The sequence below is a fragment of the Mastigoproctus giganteus genome, chromosome 1 (genome assembly GCF_048544385.1).
Source record: "Mastigoproctus giganteus isolate SK-2022 chromosome 1, ASM4854438v1, whole genome shotgun sequence".
In the NCBI taxonomy this organism is placed as follows: domain Eukaryota; kingdom Metazoa; phylum Arthropoda; class Arachnida; order Uropygi; family Thelyphonidae; genus Mastigoproctus; species Mastigoproctus giganteus.
In genome coordinates this window covers 151,192,464-151,212,698 of record NC_143575.1, presented here as the reverse complement: position 1 = coordinate 151,212,698, position 20,235 = coordinate 151,192,464, and the positions used below count along the sequence as shown (strand labels likewise).

Genomic DNA, 20,235 nt, shown 5'->3' with positions numbered 1-20,235 from the left:
TTATCATTCACAACAACTGTAAAGACTCAAATATACGACGTTTTCGTTAGTTCCTCAGTTTTAGTCCAAGCCGGGGTACTAGAAACTTTTTTTAGTTAACATAAAGCTCTCTATTTGAGATACTACACTAATGACCATTTGTGACTATGGACCCTTCCTCCTGAGCGCCTGGCACTCAGTAGTTGCCCCTCGACGTGGGCACCTGTACGTGGTGAGGGGACCTCCCAGTGACGCTGCTGGACTTCCAGAATAGCATCACTGGGATCCAACGCCCACAGCCCAGGTTCCAGGCTTACATCAATGGAATCCAGCGTGTTTGCCGTGCGCTGCGACCCGTGGAAATTCGGAAAGGGGGATCCTGGTGGTTGAGGGGCCCAGCTTCAATACACCACTTTGGCCCCTGCTTCGACAAGACGGGAGGTCCTGGAAGGCCCGGCTAGGATCAATCGGCTAGTAGGCTCGCCTGCGAGGGTCAACCGTGTCAATGCCATGGTCCGAGGGACAGGATTCAGGCTGGCGGCGGTGCGGGTATGGTGTCTGGGTAGCCCTGGCGTTCCACTCCCGAGCGCATTTATTGCATGCCGGGTAGTGGGCGTCCCTTTGGGCTCCATGGTGGGTGGGGAGCCCGGGCACTGAACCACTTAAAAAACTACATGAATCCTGATAAATTAATTTCTTCTGGGGCCCCAACCCGGTCCCTAACTGAAAACTTTACCGTAGACCAAGAGAACGTCACTTCTGCAAAAAGACAGAAAAAGGAGGTTATATCAGGTCCTACACCTCGGTTCCTGATAATTCACTCAACTAGTGAGAAGCCTATAGGAAAAATGTCACCCTTCTTTATCCAGAAGGGTTTGGAAGGGCTGGCAGGCTCTCCTAAGTCTGTCAAACGGCTTCGTTCGGGTGACATACTTGTAGAAACCAGAAGTGATATACACTCAGAACAGCTCCTCCGTGCTACATCTATCGGGGGAATGCCTGTCACCATAACCCCCCACAAGACACTGAACTCATCCCGTGGTGTTATCGCGGAATGGGATCTGATGGATGTAACTGAAGAGGAAATCTGTTCAGAGTTAAAACCCCAGGGAGTGACAGCTGCTAAACGTATATCCATGTGTAGGGATGGAAAATTAGTTTCCACTAGAAATATCATCTTAACATTCAATTCACCAACTATTCCTCATGAAATTAAAGCTGGCTATATTAACTGCCCAGTGTGTCCGTATATCCCAAATCCGTTACGGTGCTTTAAGTGCCAGAAATACGGACATTCACAGATGGCTTGTTGTGGAACCCTTGTATGCGCTCGTTGTGGCGCAAAGGACCACGAAACAACTTCATGCTCAGCTGCAAAACCAACCTGCATTAACTGCCAAGAAGAACACCCGGCCTACTCAAGGGCATGCCAGAGGTGGAAACAAGAAAAAGAAATTCAGCTACTTAAGGCAGAGTTGAACATATCTTATCAAGAGGCAAGGAAAACGGTGAAACCTATAAATATAAATAAACCAACCTACGCTCAGAAGGTAGCTGGGAGTTGTTCCATCGGAACTCAGACCGAAATGACCATACCACCAAAGGAGTCATTCACTCCTATTGCTCGCTACCTGTTAAGTTCAATAAAACCCGCACAAAAAGACCAATCAGCTGCCACTCCAATATCTGTACCTCCTAGTGCCCCACCAATTAGAAAATCAGTTTCTGGAGAAAATAATAAGAAATCTGACGTACATCCTAGTTCTCAGGAAAAAATGGATGTTGAGGAGAAGGAGGTACAGGACGAAGCAGTCTTGGAACTCTTTACTTAGGAGGATATGGACACGGGGCAGCGTCCACACTTCCCCAGGAAGGATAAATCTAAGACTGACAAAAATAAGCCCTCAGCACCTCGGAAGCCGCCTGAAGGAACCACCAAGTCAAAATAATGGCTAAATTCCTACAATGGAATTGTCGTGGATTCCGGAAAAATGCAGAAGACATCAAGGCACTCCTGCAAAAGCACAAATCATCTTGCTTTTGTATACAGGAGACTTACCTAAGGGCAAATGATGACCCCAGGATGCACAACATTACTATCATTCGCAAGGATAGAACTGGGGATGGCCCCGCTCATGGAGGAGTCGCAATCCTTGTGGGCAACCATACCCCTTTTCAGCATCTGCAACTTACTACCAACATAGAGGCAGTAGCAATTCGAATAACAGTGGGGTTTTTACTAACCGTTTGCTCTATATATCTGCCACCTGGTACTGACATCTGCCAGAAAGACCTTGATGATCTCGTAATGCAGTTGCCTCCCCCTTTCTTACTTCTTGGGGACTTTAATGGACATAACACCCTGTGGGGTAGTGCTAGCATTAATAGAAGGGGACGAGTCATAGAGCGTATGCTCATTGACAATGACCTCTGCCTTCTTAATGTGGGAACAAACACCTTTTTCCACATGCCTACCCGTACGTTTTCTGCCATTGATCTTTCTATCGGCTCGCCTTCTCTTCTCTCGTCACTTACCTGGGAGGTAGAAGGGAACCTGTATGGAAGTGATCACTTCCCCGTGATAACCACCTTAATTACTGGGAGACCTTGTCTTCCTGTCAGGTTACCGCGGTGGAAGTTTGATCAAGCTGACTGGAGTGCCTTTCAACACCTGGCAAAATTCGACAACTGTGCAGTCAGTCAGGAGCCTATCAATGATGCAGTTACATACATAACAGAAAATATTGTCCATGCAGCTGCAACTGCAATTCCAAAAACATCCACCCGGTTTCCTCCCTTTCCAAAGCCATGGTGGAATCCAGAATGCACAGCAGCTAAAAAGGCTCAAAACAAGGCTTGGGGGATATTTCGAAGATATCCTACCACAGTCAACCTATTAGCCTTTAAACGTGCCCGAGCCAAAGCACGCTACATCCGCCGTCAGAGTCAAAGGGAATCGTGGATCCGTTTCACATCATCCATTACCCAGACGACCAGTACTAAGGTGGTCTGGGAAAAAATCCGGAAAATGAAGGGAAAATACACAGCACACCCCTCATCGGTCCTTGAATATAATGGATGTACTATTGCAGACTCTACTGCAATAGCCAATGCTCTTGGGGAAACTTTTTCTAACATCTCTGCAACGTCATCTTACTCCCCAGAGTTTCTGGTCCTAAAGCACAGCATTGAAAAACATGCCCTTAAATTCACATCGAAGGGTTCCCACCCATACAATGGGCCATTTAATATCAATGAGCTGAAAACAGCACTCGCCCGTACAAAGGCTACGGCTGCTGGACCAGACAACATCCATTATGAAATGATCAAACATCTTTCACCAGAATCCATGGACCATGTGCTCTTCCTATACAACAGAATCTTCCTTGAAGAGCATTTTCCGGATACCTGGCGCAAGGCAACTATTCTTGCTTTTGCTAAGCCAGGAAAGGATCCTAAATGTCCAAAAAACTATCGTCCCATTGCTCTGACCAGCTGTCTGTGCAAAATATTGGAGAGAATGGTCAATGCCCATCTCTTATGGTATTTAGAATCGAACGACCTTCTCTCCCGCTTTCAGTGCGGCTTCCGAAGAAACAGGTCCACACTGGACCACTTAATTAGACTGGAAACATCTATCCGAGATGCTTTCCTAAAAAGAGAACACTTGGTGTCCATCTTCTTTGACATGGAAAAAGCGTACGACACAACTTGGAGATTTGGTATTTTAAAAGACCTTTACAACCTCGGTCTAAGAGGCCACCTTCCAATTTTTATTAAAAATTTTTTATCCTGCCGTCATTTCCAAGTTCGTGTAGGATCCTCCCTTTCGCGGCCCTTCTGCCAAGAGGAGGGGGTACCACAAGGATCTGTCTTAAGTGTCACGCTTTTTGCCATTAAAATAAATTCTATTTCTGAACAACTTCCTCCAACTATAAACAGTGCACTCTACGTCGATGACTTCAGCATATTCTCTCAATCATGCAATATGAGGGTTATTGAGAGACAACTGCAACAAGCTATTGACCGTCTTAACTCCTGGGCCATGGCCAATGGTTTCAGGTTCTCGCCGGAGAAGACCGTTTGCGTACATTTTTGTCGCAAACGTAACCTCCACCCCGAACCTGAGTTACGACTTGGACAAAGCACCATTCCAGTTGTATCAGAGGCGAAATTCCTGGGACTCATTTTTGACAAAAAGCTGACATTTGTCCAACACATTCGTCAGCTTCGCACAAAGTGCACGAGAGGGCTTAACATCCTTCGCTCTCTCTCTTCTACCTCTTGGGGTGCAGACCGATGCACTCTCCTACGTCTGTACCGTGCACTTGTACGCTCAAAACTAGACTATGGGTCTCAGGTATATGCATCTGCCAGAAATAGCGCTGTTCGTTGGCTTGACCCCGTCCATCATCAAGCCATCCGCATTGCTACCGGTGCTTTTAGAACTTCACCTGTCCAAAGTCTGTATGCCGAAGCAAATGAACCATCTTTGTCACTTCGGCGAATGCAGTTGTCTCTGCAATATGCCTTCAAGCTGAAGTCCCTGCCGGATCATCCCACGTGGACATCCGTTTTCGAGCCACGATGGGAAACTCTTTATAACACGCGACGCACTGCCAATCGGCCATTCGGCATTCGTGTTCAAGAGCTACTCAATGAGCTTAACATCTCGGTAGACAAGGTTGCTCGATCACCAAAGGAGTCCCTTCCACCCTGGCATGCACAAACACCAGCATGTGACTTCTCGCTCAAACTTGCGACGAAGTCTAATACTCTGCCTTCTGTCTACCTTCAGCTCTATTCACAACACCGTGCAGAACATTCTGACTTCTTGCCAGTTTACACAGACGGCTCGAAGTCAGAATCATATGTAGGTTCTGCTGCTGTTTTTCCAGATAAAACCATATCAGAGCAGATACCCCTTGACTGCAGCATTTACACTGCAGAGCTGCATGCCATAGAGTTAGCTCTAGATCACATAAGAAAACACCGTTACCAACGGTGTATTATATATGCCGACTCAATGAGTGCACTACAGGCTTTATCAGCGGTGTCGCACACCAATCATCCAACCCTGTCCCGAATCCAGCAGATAATATACAGACTCTATGTAAGTGGATTCGATATCCGCTTCTGTTGGATCCCCAGTCACATCGGGATTAGAGGAAATGATTTGGCTGACACTGCAGCCAAATCGACAGCCCTGACGGATAATCTTGACCTGTTAGTCCCCTATACAGACTACAGGCAAGTGATTCGTAGTAACCTGCAATCTCAGTGGCAAGATTCGTGGCATCGCCTGGTTACTACAAACAAACTATGTCGAATTAAGCCTGTGATCCATCCTTGGCGGTCCAGCTTACGCAGGGATCGCAAAGAGGAAGTTGTTCTTGCTCGGCTCCGCATAGGACACTGTCATTTGACACACTCCTTTTTGCTGAGGGCTGATGACCCTCCTATGTGTGAGCAATGCGACACCGTTTTAACCGTCGAACACATTTTATGTGATTGTTCCAGTTTTATAAATGCTCGTTTTACTGCTTTTACCCATCTGACTGACCCGTATACACTCAGTCAGATTTTAAATGACAACGACAATGTGTCAGCAGTTTTTAAATTTTTAAAGTCGATCAATTTGTATACACTCGTATGAAATATACAATTTGCTTTTGTCATTGAACTGATTTTATGACTGTATGCACCTTTAGACGAAGTAACTTTTTTACAAATTACCAGTCTTACCTTTTTATATTTTAACTTTTTCCTGGCGCACTATAACCCTGCTGTTTTTGCGCCACAAAAAAACAAAATCAAATCAAATCAAATCAAATCAACTCAGTAGTTGACTGATTTATTTTTTTTACAAGATGTGGACTACAGTAATTTAAGACCAAGAAATGGCATTTCAGCTGCTAGACTGACCTGCAAAATACTAGTTAGCATGGTGATAATGTTTGTTGAGTCCTGCTTTGTGTAGATCCTTACTGTCTGTCTGCCTAAATGGTTTGACTGATTTTGATGGAATTCAGTTTAAGATTTTCAAATGAAGTTGTTGAGAAATTTAAGTTTTGTTCAAATTCAATTGATTATAACCTTATTGCTTTATATGAAGGCCAATCTTCCCATGTTATGAATATCTTCATTTGTGGGTAGATCAGAAAATTTTATATAAAAGTTGTAGAATAATTAAAATAAACAAATTTAGCCATTTATTATTATTAGCCATATGGTGCAGGAAGCCTGAGGCTTATGCTGCACCAGACAAAAAAAAAAAAAAAAATCCGAATGTGTGTGAGAGAGAGAGAGAGAGAGAGAGAGAGAGAGAGAGAGAGAGAGAGAGAGAGAGAATCACCAAGAAAGAGAAGAATGATAATATCCAGCTCAGGACCCTGAGCTGGATATCATCATTCAGCTCAGGACCCTGGGTGTGCCAAGCCCATACTCACCAGATGTGAGCCCCTGAGGTTTTGTAATAATCTGTTTATTTGAATTATTTGATACAATCAATAAATACATTATGTAATAAACAGTATTGTAATAAACAGATTTTGTAATAAACAGTCCTTTGATACAATCAATCAGGATGATTTTTAAAAATATCAAGATTTATTATTCAGTATTATAAACGGTGTCCTTTCAAATGAAGCAGTCATTTATTTATCAATAATTTAATTTGAAATATGGAGCATTCTTAACACATTTTTATTAGAGAAAGACAAAATTCTTTCCAGTTAAAATTGTAGTACTGTTTATATGCACTGCATTAGAAAGATAACAGTCATGTTTCCTTGTCTGTTGAGGACTATTTAATTAAGGCTATTCTTAACAAAAATGGCTTGATAATACTTCCTTCTGTGCAAGTAGATATTGACAATTTTATTTCTATAACTTTTTCCATTGTTTTGCCTCAACAAGGAGTACAATAGTATAGACACCAGGATGTACTACAGGTGGAAACAACAGTTTTATGTGTATGTATTGTCTACTCCAGTAAATTTTCATCGTTCATGACTAGGCTAACTAATAATGGATTGGTGACTGAAAACAATCTTCCAGGCACACGTTTGGAAAATATGAGGGAATGAGGTGTTAGTGATATCTGTGAAAAATGTAGTGACTTATTTATATCAAACAAATGTGAAGGCCCAATTAGTGGGGGGGCATAATCCCAAAAGTATGATGAGCTGGAACAAATTCCAATGTGTGATTTTTGAGACTTGTAAATGATTTTGGATCCATACAACTGAAGTGCCACTTTTATTTAAAAAAACAAACAAACAAAGAATGCCATGATCAATCAATAGAATTTTTACAAAATAAGTGAAATGATATCCATGGGTTGAAGAAAACATTTCATGCCATTAGATTGAAAGCATTGGAGGTATCTAATGAGGGCCCAGTAGCATGCATGACAAATGGAGAATTGTGAACTGAACACTGATGATTTCAAAATTTTAAAAAAGAAAGAAAAGAAATTGTTTGAATTATGTAAAACATGATTAAAATAATCTAAGTTCATAATACAAAGAACAAGTTATTTGTTATTTTTAATTGGAATGACTGGAAGTTACATTGCATATAGAATATTCCTTGGAATGTTTATGAATATTCCAAGATTTATTTCAGTTGTTAGGCCACATACTCCAAAACCTTTCCTCGATATCATTTATTTAAAGTTGACTTAATAGTACATGCACAATATTAATTTGTATATAAGTTGCATAAAATTCAGGTTAATTAGGTAAAGCTCAATGAGGAAAATCAGCTTTGAAGACTTTCATTCATTTATTTTATTTTGTTTTAAGTATCCTTAAGGATACATAAAACAAAAAAGGAAAAATTATCTGAAAAATATTTGAGAAAGGGATTCACAACTTAGGGTTTTAGGTTTGGGAACAATTTAGGCCAAGTAAAGTAATTAATCTTTAATTTTATAAGCTAGAATGTTACATAAAGATGGTGTATCTGTATTTTTTTGTTTATACTTGTAAGCCAGATTAGCATTAATAATTTCATCTTACTGATTTTATAAAATTTTCCTCTATTAGGTAATACATTAATTGATCAAGGGCAAAAATTTACATATCATGACTTAAAGAATGATTCCTATCTTGGTATTGCTATGGATGTTGAGGATAAAGAAGGTAGAGTTGTGGTAAGCTGATTTTGACATTTTATATTATTCATACTGCACTTCTGCAAAAAAATTTTGTAACTCAGCATTATCAGTTATAAGTGATTTTCATGTCTAAAATAGAAGATATTTCAGAAAATGCACTAGAAAAGGAAGGTATAGTGCACAGAATTATACAAAGGTTGAGATCGATCATTAACTCTTATTCTTTATGAAAAATCATTGTTTTGAATTAGTATTGGAAAAAAAAAAACCATTCATATGTCCATTTAATAAATTTTCCAATAATAAATAAATTTTCTAATTGTTATTTAAATTTATTCAGACTACTTACTATTATGACACTAGGTGGAAATTTATTCCAACAATCAGTTACTTTCTTGCCCAAGATGTCATCAGCATTTTAGTAAACTCTTTTAGAGCCTTGAAGACAACAAATAGTTCTCTAGGCTGATGCATAGCTTACAGATGCTGCAATGGTTGCCAGAACAAACTTCCATCTGGTGTTATGCAAAAGGGTATTATGAATCAATTTAAGGAAGAATTTGAAAAATTAGAGATCAACAGGTTTTTCTTTCTTTTTTTTTTTTTTTGCCGATGCTGTCTTTCTATCATTTAATCACTACTAGCACTAATTTACGAACTCCATTCTTAAAAAGTAAGAATATCTTCTTGTGTAACTAACTAATCTTGTTGCTCTTTTCTGTACCCTTTCCAACAAATACTCATTGTTTTTCTAAAATGTGGCTTCTGAAGTTGTATGCAGTATTCTAGATGTGGTATAACCATTGTTTTATACTGTTTGATAACATATTTTCTCCAGCTGGCAAACTTCCTATATATCAGTGACAAAACCCTATGAGCTGTTCTAGCAGCCTGTCTGCCCTATTAGAGAACTTCATGTTACACTATAAATTATCCCTAGGACATTTTCATCATCAACTACCTTCAGTTTGTTGCTATGCAAAATGATATGCTGCTCTAGGGTTATTGCTAACTTGCATTTTGTCATAATAACTATAACTGCCAATTTTTAGCCCATCTGCCTAGTTTATCTCATTTTTGAAGTAGCAAACGCTGATTAATATCATTAACCACCTGTCCACCTTTTATGATCAACAGACAAAACATTAACCCATAGGATGCCTGTGTAGTGTCTTACGCCAGAATAAACTTGATTTTTAAAAGATAATATAGTATTTTTTGTTTTGTGCTGCTATGAATTTTGAGAGATTAATTCTTTTTTTAGTGTTTAATAGATGATGTATAAGTGAATATTATTGCCTGTGAGGTGTCCACAAACCACAATTTCTTGTTTAATCAGGGCATGAATAGTGCTAACAGTTAATGCTGTTAACAGTTATGCTCTGTGAATTTTCTTCATTCTTCCAGTTTTGTATTTGACAAAATGAATGGGAAAGAGTAGCATTTTAGAGTAAGATGTTGATTATTTGAAAAACTTTGTGCCATTTCTGATTCAGGAGCTCGCCAGCTAGCAGTGGAAGTAAAAAAAGAAACATGATTGCAAAACAGAAACATATACGGAACGAATTTCCAGTGATGAAGATCACGATTAGGAACCAGCTTCGGCACAGTTTTATCTAGGAAAAGATAAAAGCCATTTTATCTATAAAATGGCCATCATGATTTGCCTAAAGCGAATAGATCACAACTTTGTTATCCAACACAGTGGCGCCTCCGTAGCCATGTGGGCAGGAGCAGCAGTGCGTAGCACAACCTTTTTGATCAGACTGGGGTTCGAGCCCATGATCACCAAATACAGAGGATACAGAAAGGTCAGGGAATGACCACCGCATATCCCCGGAGGAATATGGCCTTAGTTGCTAATGCTTCTAAAAACCAAATAACAAACAAACAAACAACCCAACACAGTCACTCACTTTTCATGTGTCAAGGGTTCTTCAAACAACAGTTAGTGTTATAGAATATTGGAGCAATTTCTTTATAAATGGGTCACCATATCCAAGTGATCAGGCACAAGAGTGCATAAGTACGTGCTTTGAGTGACCATGGTTCAAGCCTTCTCGACTACTAAATACAATGCTGTTTCTTGTATACTCTTCACAGATAACATTTTGAAAATTATTGTTGACTGCACAAATGAACATATCAGTCCCATGAAATAGAAGAAGAAATAGAGCAGGGAACTGCTCTATTTGCACTCAAATGGAACAGTGGGCACTCATAAATGAAAGCTCTTAGTTTTTTGTGAGGTATGTTTGAAGTGTTTCTTAAACTGCAAAAAACCATATATTATTTGTGAGTAATGACTATGCCACCATTGTTGAGATGTTAAAAAATTTAGGGACAGATGTAGTTTTCAACACCATATCCCAAGTAGACACAGAAAATATAGAATAGAAATTTATGCACAGGTAGATGCAAAAATCCAATCTGGAAATAGAGGGAATCAGCCAGATGATCTTTTTAAACTGAAAAATAGCCCTGCAATTAGTAGTAATAAGGCTATAATCAGTTTGGGACACAGCATAACCACAGGCAACTGGTTTACTGGATATGATCTGGCAATTGAATTAGTACAAATTACTGGTTGTTATTATGTTTTCATGATTAGAAAGAATGAAAAACATGTTCTACCTGTTTTCCTCTCCCCAAAGAATGGGGAGAGGAAAACAGGTAGAACATCTCTCCAACACAACAACATCATGGAGCAGGAGTGAGTGTCGGCCTTCATGAAAAGTCTGCCTGCAAGCTCAATGTGATAGCAGAGATCGCTGGCTACGCAATTTACGCCCGCTTGGATACACTCCAGAAGGAAATCCTGCACCGTTTTAAAATCTACATGCCACAGCAGGACAGACTTGCTATTCAAATAACCAACTTCATACAAAGCTACCTCTCTACTATAGATCAAGAACACATCATTCTTACTGGCGACTTCAACTGCACTCTTGACCCAGAAATGGACAGAGCACGATGCACTGAACACCGCACAACATTAATCAACAACCTGCAGGCCTTGATAAACGACAATGAACTGGTCGATGTATTTAGACACCAGCACCCAGAATAAAAGTCCTACACCTGGAGATCAGCAAATACAGCATCTGAAAGACTACCTTACCAAGACCGACTGGACAGATACTGCATCCCAAAACACACCATTCCCCTGGTCAGAAGCATCACACATTTGCCATCTTATATCTCAGATCACTCCTTTATCAAATTACAGCTCTCCTTCTCACCCAATCACTACAAAAGTGGAGGTGCTTATTGGATGTTCAACAATAGCCTTCTTCAAGACAAGGAATACATCTATAAGCTGCAAGACCTGATATCGAACCTTGCCCAATCCAAAGACAAATTGGAGCCCATGAACACATGGTGGCCTAGATTTAAAAGTAAACTGAAATCATTCTCGCAAACCTACAGCCATTGAAAAGTCAAAAGTGTAATAACCTCTATCAACTTGAGCAAAGGCTGAAAAATCTCCCATCTGATAGTCAGACCTATCAGTCAACACTACAAGCCATACAAACCAACTTAGAACACTCTGCAAAAGGCACCCTGCTCAGATCGAGATACACCCACATAAATCTATCTGATGCCCCGACAAAATATTTTTTCTCATTAGAAAGCAGACATCAGAAATCAACCACTATCACTGCCATTCAGCTGCAAAACAGAAACATTACTGAAGACCCAGAGGAAATCTTCTCTGAAGTAACAAGATTTTATAGAGAAATTTACAGTTCTCAAGAAACCTCTACAAAGGCAACGGAGAAAATCCTTTCAGGACTTAAAAAAATCTCCCATAGGGCCCAGTGCAGTATGGAGAAACAAATCACCCTACAAGAACTAACAGCAGCATGCAAAGCCTTTTCCAAAAATAAATCACCAGGTCTGGATGGACTGACTTCTGAATTCTTCCAAACGTTTTGGGATCAACTCTGAGTGCTACTCTTTCGAATGCTTGAAGAAGCTCAGTCCCATGGACTACTAGCTTCGGTCACCACCTCTGTCGCTCGACTGATTCCCAAGAAAGGGGATTGCACCAATTTACAAAACTGGCACCTGATTTCCTTAATGAATACGGACTGTAAAATCATTTCCAAAGCCATCGCCAATAGATTAAAAGCCACTTTCCCTGATATCATCAATCACCAACAAACATACTCTGCCTGGAAGATCGATTTATGACAATCTATATCTGATCCGAGACCTCCTCTCCACTGCGAACAGCCAAAGAGAATTCCTAGCACTAATTAGCCTTGACCAGAAAAAGGCATTTGACAGTGTTGAACATGGCTACCTATTTCAAACCTTGAAAGCCTTTGGATATGGATCTTACATCATCGGAACAATCCATCTGCTATACAAGGAAGCCAAATTCTGCCTGAAAATCAACAACCAGCTCATCTGCCAGGCACCTCCATAGCCAGGTGGGAAGGAGCAGCAGTGCGTAGCACATGCTTCTTGATTGGACCGGGGTTTGAGCCCGTCACCACCAAATACAGAGGATGCGGAATGGTCAGGGAATGACCACCGCATATCCCCAGAGCAATATGGCCTTAGTTGCTAATGCTCCTAAAAACCAAATAACAAACAAACAGCTCATCTGCCACTTTCCGTATTCCAGAGGGATAAAACAAGGCTGCCCACTCTCTGGACAACTCTACGTAATTGCCATAGAACCATTCCTTAATAAAATTGCCACCAGTATACAATCCTGAGGAATGCTAGAACCCCACCTAAATATAACCTACTCAGCATATGCAGATGACGTCACAATTGCAATATGCCACGAGAGCGAATTTGAAGTCATTCAAAAGGCTCATGATCTCTATGCTCAAGCATTAGGCACAAAACTCAACCACTGTAAGACCAGCGGCCTGTGGGCTGGCAACTGGAAAACTAGAACCGGCTCCCCCATCCAAAGCACATGGTCCACCGAGGGACAGAAATACTAGGTATGTACCTCGGCAATACCCTCCTTTTCTCCCAGAAGAACTGGCCCGAATTGCTGAGTTGTTTCAACAAAGTACTCGGGGAAATGGAGAAGCGTGTGTGCCACATCTTCGCCGAGAGGGAGAGTGCTTGTGGTCAATCATATGGCGGCAAGCATTCTCTGGCACACCTTCAAAATTCTCACTCCACCTGTTGACTTCCTCCACCAAATCCAGGCATCTGTCAGAAGCTTCCTTTGGAACAAAACCAACTGGATGTCCTGCTCCAAACTTAGCCAGCCACTTACTCATGGGGGGGGGTCAAGGGTTGGTCTCTCTTGAAGACAAAATCACAGCATTCTGGATCACCTTTCTTCTTAAGACGCTGCAAACAAAATACCCACATTCCGACACTACGGATAAACTACTAACAACAGCCACTAGAGGACCATCTCTTTCAACAATATTGAGATGGATATGGCACCAGCACCACTCAAACTACCGCCGTTTTATAAAGACGCACTATACCGCTGGAAAAAGCTAAACCTTCACCATAATCTTGAGAGAACATCCCTTCCCGGAATACTTTCAGAACCGCTCTTCTACAATAAAAGAATAATAGACCCTGCAAATGATGATATTCTCTTCTTCCCTACGTGGAACTGGGCAGGAATAAGAACCATAGGCGACCTCCTGACACCAAGCCTTGAATGGAAAGGATCAGAAGATTTGCCCATTAAAACCATAAATGCAAAGCAGCAACACATACATCTAAAATCAGCAATCACACAAGCTCTTACAGACATCACTACAACTAAAGTAATTGGAAATGTCACTGGATCCTCGCCTACACCAACCTTCGTCATCACATCACCAGAAGACACGGTACCTCTGTCTCCTGCCCCCTCCAAAAAAGTCTATCAGCTAATCGTGTCTCGCCATACAACCACGATTTTCCCGTCATCCACCTGCCAAGCTGTTCCTACACTCCTCGCCACAAGCCACCATCAAACTTTCAGTGGAACCTTCCGTACAGGACGAAATGTTCCAAATTGGATGCAGACATCTAGTGGAGACTGTGGCACAACATTCTTCCCACTCCAGTCAAGCTACAAATCTTCGGGTTACGCTCCTCAAACTACTGCCTCTTCTGCACCACTCCAGGTACCCTGGAACACATATACCTGGCATGCCCTGTGAACAAGGAACTCATCAAATACGCTTTGGATGCAGCAGAGCTTGCCTGCAACCACGCCCACACTCGGGAGGACTACTGGTATCTACTTCACTCTGAGAAGACAGCACACACCACCTGCAACTTCGTATTCATTGCGGCCAAGGCCGTCATTTACAACTTCTACTTGAAGCACATGAGAAGCAGTGACGACATGCCTCCTGTCGACACATCGGCGCAACATCTGAAGTGGAGCCTATGGAGGAAGTTGCAGAGCAGACTTCTACTCGAATTCCACAGCAAAAAACCAGAAACTGTGGATCATTTTAACAGCGAATGGAACAGTGGTGGTCACCTCTTCACCATCACTGAACAGTCCATCACCTTCAACGTGTGACACCTTTTTGCTTTGTACATAGAATGTAAATAGTTGTTGTTGAAAATGTATCTACTGTTCACGTTTTAATAAAAAAAAAAAAAAAAAAATGTAAATCATGCCTAAATGGGGAAAAAAAAAAAAGACAGAAACATCTTTCCATTTTGATGCCTAGTAGCAGACTGAGACAAAATAAGAATTTCAGGTATATTAATTCTTTTCAAGGAGATTTCTGGCAACTGCTTTAATGCATATAACATGAAATATCTGATCAAATGATAACACTGAACACTCCTAGACAATGGGTGTTCGGAAATTATGCATGCTGGGAAGAAATGGATTTTATAGATTTGTAAAAACTGAACTGAAAGAAAGAAGGCAAACTGGGGCCATTATCAATCCACTACAGGATGGCTGCCTTTTCATTGATTCATGTTTAGAGAAATCGACCATAATCTGCCACGCTGGTCCATTGTGGGTTGGCAGATCGACTGTATTTAGCAGTCAAGGGCTTGAACCCCAGTCTACTCAAAGAGCATGTGCTATTGCACTCCAGCTTCTGACCACTCGGCTACAAAGGCCTTCAGAAACTGAACTAATAAAATTATGCATTTATTTATTTGTTTTATTTAATCGATTGTTTATTTATATATTTCAATATTTCTCTTTTTATTTTATATTTTAGTTTTATGTTTTAAAAACTTAACTAATAAAACAAACTTAAAATATAAAGTAAAAAGAAAAATGTTTTAATATATAAATAAACAATTAAATAAATGTATAATTTACTTAAAAATAAGAGGCTTACATTTGACTTATGACATGGTTGTTGGAATGGAACTACATAAATTGAGGAGTGACTGTTGTGCTGTGATGATTTAATTTTATAATAAATGTGTTTTAAAAGTCAACAGCATTTAAAGACATTTTAAAATGCATTTTATATATGTTGTGCAATTAATATAATTGTGCAGAGCAGACTATGTATATCTTAGTGCATTTGCATCATTTATACACAGTCAATTATAGATTACCAAATTTGCAATAGTGGCATCGTTTAAGTTACATCTCATATCGTGAATACCTTCACGATGAGTTGCCATAACATTGCACTACTACGAATAAGTAATGCTTCACCCGAAGGAGAAGACTGTTGTTACTTATTCTCAGTGGATACCACCACCCAGACGGCACAGTTTCAGAGCTATTTGTATATGTGTGGGATATTAACTCGACTATCCACTTGTCCCTATTAGACTTAGAAAAGCAAAAAGGTAGAGGGAAAGTAATAGTAGGAGTGGAAGAGGAAAAGAAACGGTGTCGAAGAACGAAAGGGACAGTAACTCCTTCAACTCACACCACTCATAAACTCCTCGAATTAAGCAGCACTTCCCCAGTGGAGAAGGCTGTTGTTACCTATTCTTGGAAACTCTAGACATCATCAGGCTCCCCTGGTGTCATTTCAGGGCTATTTGGCCTTCTTCGGTGGGTGGGTAGGTACCCTAGTGATGTAATGATGACAAAACAGTTGTGAAGTATATCTCCACAATATGAGAGATGCCTGATGGTGTATAATATAAGTTAAGACTCTAATGCATTAAGGGCTTATGCCTCAAGCTGCGAAAGAGTTAGACTGTATATCTTAGTGCATTTGCATCATTTATACACAGCCAATTATAGATTAGCAAATTTGCAATAGTGGCATCGTTTAAGTTACATCTCATATTGTGAATACCTTCACAACGAGTTGCCATAACATTTCAGCTTGAGGCATAAGCTCTTAATGCATTAGTCCTAACTTATATCATACACCATCAGGCATCTCTCATATTGTGGAGATATACTTCACAGCTGTTTTGTCATTACATCACTTGGGTACCTACCACCCACTGAAGAAGGGCAAAATAGTCCTGAAATTGAAGCGTTACTTATTTGAAGTAGTGCAATGTTATGGCAATTCGTCGTGAAGGTATTTACAATATGTGATGTAACTTAAACAATGCCACTATTGCAAATTTGCTAATCTATAATTGGCTGTGTATAAATGATGCAAATGCATTAAGATATACTTAGTCTAACTCTTTTGCAGCTTGAGGCATAAGCCCTTTATGCATTAGTTATGCAGAGCAGTTATTTTACTTTAGCCGACCAGGCTAGCCAGGTGGGTAAAGCGCCTGCCTGGCAACCCAAAGGTCGTGGGTTCGAATCCCGCCTCGGGCTTGGATCAAAGCACTGCAAAAACCTTGGGAGGTGCATTATGGCCACAGAAGCCAATGCGCCAACAACTACCAAAAAAAAAAAAAAAAAATTTTTTTACTTTACTTGGAGGTATGCCAGATTTTGTGATACTCGACTATTGTTGATCCAAATGAGTTTTAGAATGCCATAGATGTTGCTTATAAAGGTCAGAAATAAAGTCAGTATTAGTAGTGGCAAATAATGCCAGAAAGCAAGATTATACAGCATCAGTAAACAAAACAAACAAAAAAAAAAAAAAAAAAAATCCATTCCCACTTATTCATCACCTCCAACAGTTTGTCCAGTTCTTCCTTGAATTTATTCAGGCTATCTGCTCCACAACATCAGATGAAAGTTTGTTTCAAGAATCATTCACTCGTTGGCTAAAGGCAGCCATCCTTCCTCAGTTTGAATTTATGCTCTCTCATGTGCGTAGTCCAAGTAAGAGGAAGAATCCCATCAGCACTGAGTTTTCTGAAGCCATTCAAAGCCATAAATGCCTCAATCAGATAACCTCTAAGGTCCTAGTCTCCAGATGTTGCAATTTGCAGAAGTGGAGCCTTTCTTGATAAGAGCACCCTGTTGTTCTCCTCGGTAAGATTGCATTTTTTGCATATTTAACGAAATCATTTCATTTGATGGAGTCTAACTTGAAAATGAATAGCAAAACAACATTAAAACATTTCCCATGCTTACTTGTGAAATTTTCCCACGCTCAGTGAAATTTTCTCGCACGCTAATTTAATTGCAGTGCAGTGACTTGTTACATATTTCCGAGATTAATTTTGATACATAAGTAGTTAACACATAATTATATACGTATGCAGTGCAGAATATTTTGTATATACAAATATTTGAATATTAAATATTTTGACCGACATTTGTGCATCTTTTCACTACCATTTATTATTGATTAGGAAATATCCTATGGTACCAACCGCAACTCACAAATACAAAGGGTACTAGGAAAGTTTTGCAATACAGCTTTGTTTATTTAATTTTTTCAAAGTAGTTTCCTCTACATTCAATACACCTCTCCATCCTCCGAAACCAATCTTTAAACCAGTTCTGCCAAGTTTCACTAGGGAGTAAAGCACACTCGTTGTCCCAAGCCCGTAGAAGGTCCTCATCACTGGAAAACCGCCTCCCTTTTAGCTTAATTTTCACATGCGGGAATAGTGCAAAGTCGCAGGGAGCAAGGTCTGGCCTGTAGGGAGGGTGCTCGAGAAGTTTCAGTCCTGTCGTGGTCAAATATACGGTGCAGGCTTTGGCGCGGTGAGCTGCAGCATTATCGTGATGGAGGTACCAGGTGTCCATTCTTGACTTTGGCCGCAGGTTCTTCATAGATCCAATGACTTTAGGCAGGCATTGTTCAGTATACCACTTAGCTGTGACTGTCTTCTGCGTGTCCAAAACGACACGTTCCACAATTCCACTCGATTTGAAAAATACAGCTATCATTTTCTTCTTTACAGATCGGTATTTTCTGACAATTACGGGTGTGTCGTCATCATCAAAGACCCAAACTTTGTTTTGAGCCTTGGTCGGCAGATCGTAATAGTACAGCCAAGTCTCGTCACCTGTCACGATGTTGTTCACATACCGAGATTGTCCCTTATCAAACTTTTTTAACATCTCCCGGCACCAAGTCACACGTCGTGTCATCTGCTCTTCAGTCAGTTGATGCGGCACCCAGAGAGAACAAAGTTTCTTCACGTGCAAATGATCTTGCAGAATCGAACGAATTGCTGGTGCATTTAGGAGCAAAGTATCCTCTATCTGTTGGTAGGTCACTCGCCTGTTTTCGTCAAGCATTTTCCTCACAGCAGTAACGTTTTCCTCCGTAACTGACGTTCGTGGCCTTCCCGGCCTCTCAGAATCCTCCAGAGTGAAATTTGCCCTTTGGAATTCTCTATACCACCTGAATATCGTTGTACGATGTGGACAATCATCATCTAGTGCAAGAGTCATTTCTTCTAAGCACTGGTCTATGGTTAAACCACGCACGAAATTATACTGCAAAACTGTCCTTATCTCATTTCGTGACAACGATGCCATCGCAAGCACTTTACACTCTCACTACTAATGAATAACTGAGCCCATCGACTTGGCGCGGCGGCTACTATGCACGTATGAACATGTCTCAACATGCAGCAACAAGCAACTTCCTGTGATTCATTGTTGTGTCATATTGCAAAACTTTCCTAGTACCCTTTGTACATATGTTACCTTATGGGAATGCAGCGCTCGCTTAGTGCGGATTCACTTAGTGCTCTGTTTTTCCGGAACGAATTATCAGCTTTAAGCGGGGGTCACCTGTATAGATTTTCTGGCATCCCAGTGCCGGACCAGGATGCTCGGCCACTATAGTGCCCCGGCAAAGTTGATGGTGATAGTCAGGAAGTATCTGTTATCCATAGTAGCTTCATGTTCAAGGAGGTTCCTCAGGGCATCCACAGTTGATGTTTCAGGTCGGAAGCCATACTGGTTTAGGGACATTAAGTTTGCCTGTGAGTAGTGAGCCTCAATCAGAATTCTGATTAGTGGGAGTCATTTCAGGAGTTTACTGCACACTGTTAGTAGGGCTATTGGTCTGTATGAGGTTGGTTGTTCAGGTGGCTTTGTCAGATTTTTGATTATGAGTTTGATGTTTGCTTTTTTCAGTCCTTTGAGAAGGTCCCTGTTCTGGGACATAAGTTGAAGACATTCAGTAACATATTGGAGGCTATCTCCACCACCCTCCTGACAATTTCTGGCTCCAATAGGTCTGAACCTGGACATTTCTTACCTTTTTAATAAGGTTTGCAGTTGCTTGTAGTTCCTTTATTGTGAAGTCCTGTTCCTTGACTTCTGTGCAGTAGTTGTCATTCTCTGTGCACATCTTTATTCGTTGGGGTGTCTGCAGGTCTACATGAGGATGGAAGGTTGCATCCAATATATTACTGACAGATGCCTCTCAGGAATTGGTGACATCTACCTGTGGCTTTATGGTTGTTCAGATTACCTTCTTCCTGGGGAGTTTATCGGTGGTGACTTTGTAGACCACCCCAGGGGCCAGTGTTGCCAGTGGTTGTGACCAGATTTTCCCATGAGAGTTGTTTGCTCTTTTGCATAAGTGAAGTGTAGTGATTTCTGGCTTCTTTGTAAATTTCCCGCAATGTGACCACTTCAGGAGCATCTGGCTCTTTGGAAGGCTTTTCATTGATAAATACAGAAAACAACAATGAACCCTAGGGGACACCACTAATAACATTAGTCCAAGAAGAGCAGTGTCCATTAATTACCACTGTCTTCTCCCACTCTGCCATCCCTTTATACCTAGCAGCAACTTACCCTAAATACCATACTGCTCCAATTTGTACAGTAGTCTTCCATGTACAACATCATCAAAAGCTTTCCTGAA

The 20,235-nt window shown here is 40.7% G+C and overlaps 1 protein-coding gene across 2 annotated transcripts in view; it reads left to right on the top strand.

Moving 5' to 3' along the window:
* LOC150091195 (integrin alpha-9-like) overlaps window positions 1–20,235 on the top strand; it is a 688,379-nt gene that overhangs the window by 173,485 nt on the left and 494,659 nt on the right. For both annotated transcript variants that reach the window (XM_090374615.1, XM_090374611.1), the window contains exon 3: window positions 8,031–8,137. In XM_090374615.1, coding sequence (XP_090230741.1) covers window positions 8,031–8,137 — 107 coding nt within the window. The remainder of the gene's footprint in view (window positions 1–8,030; window positions 8,138–20,235) is intronic.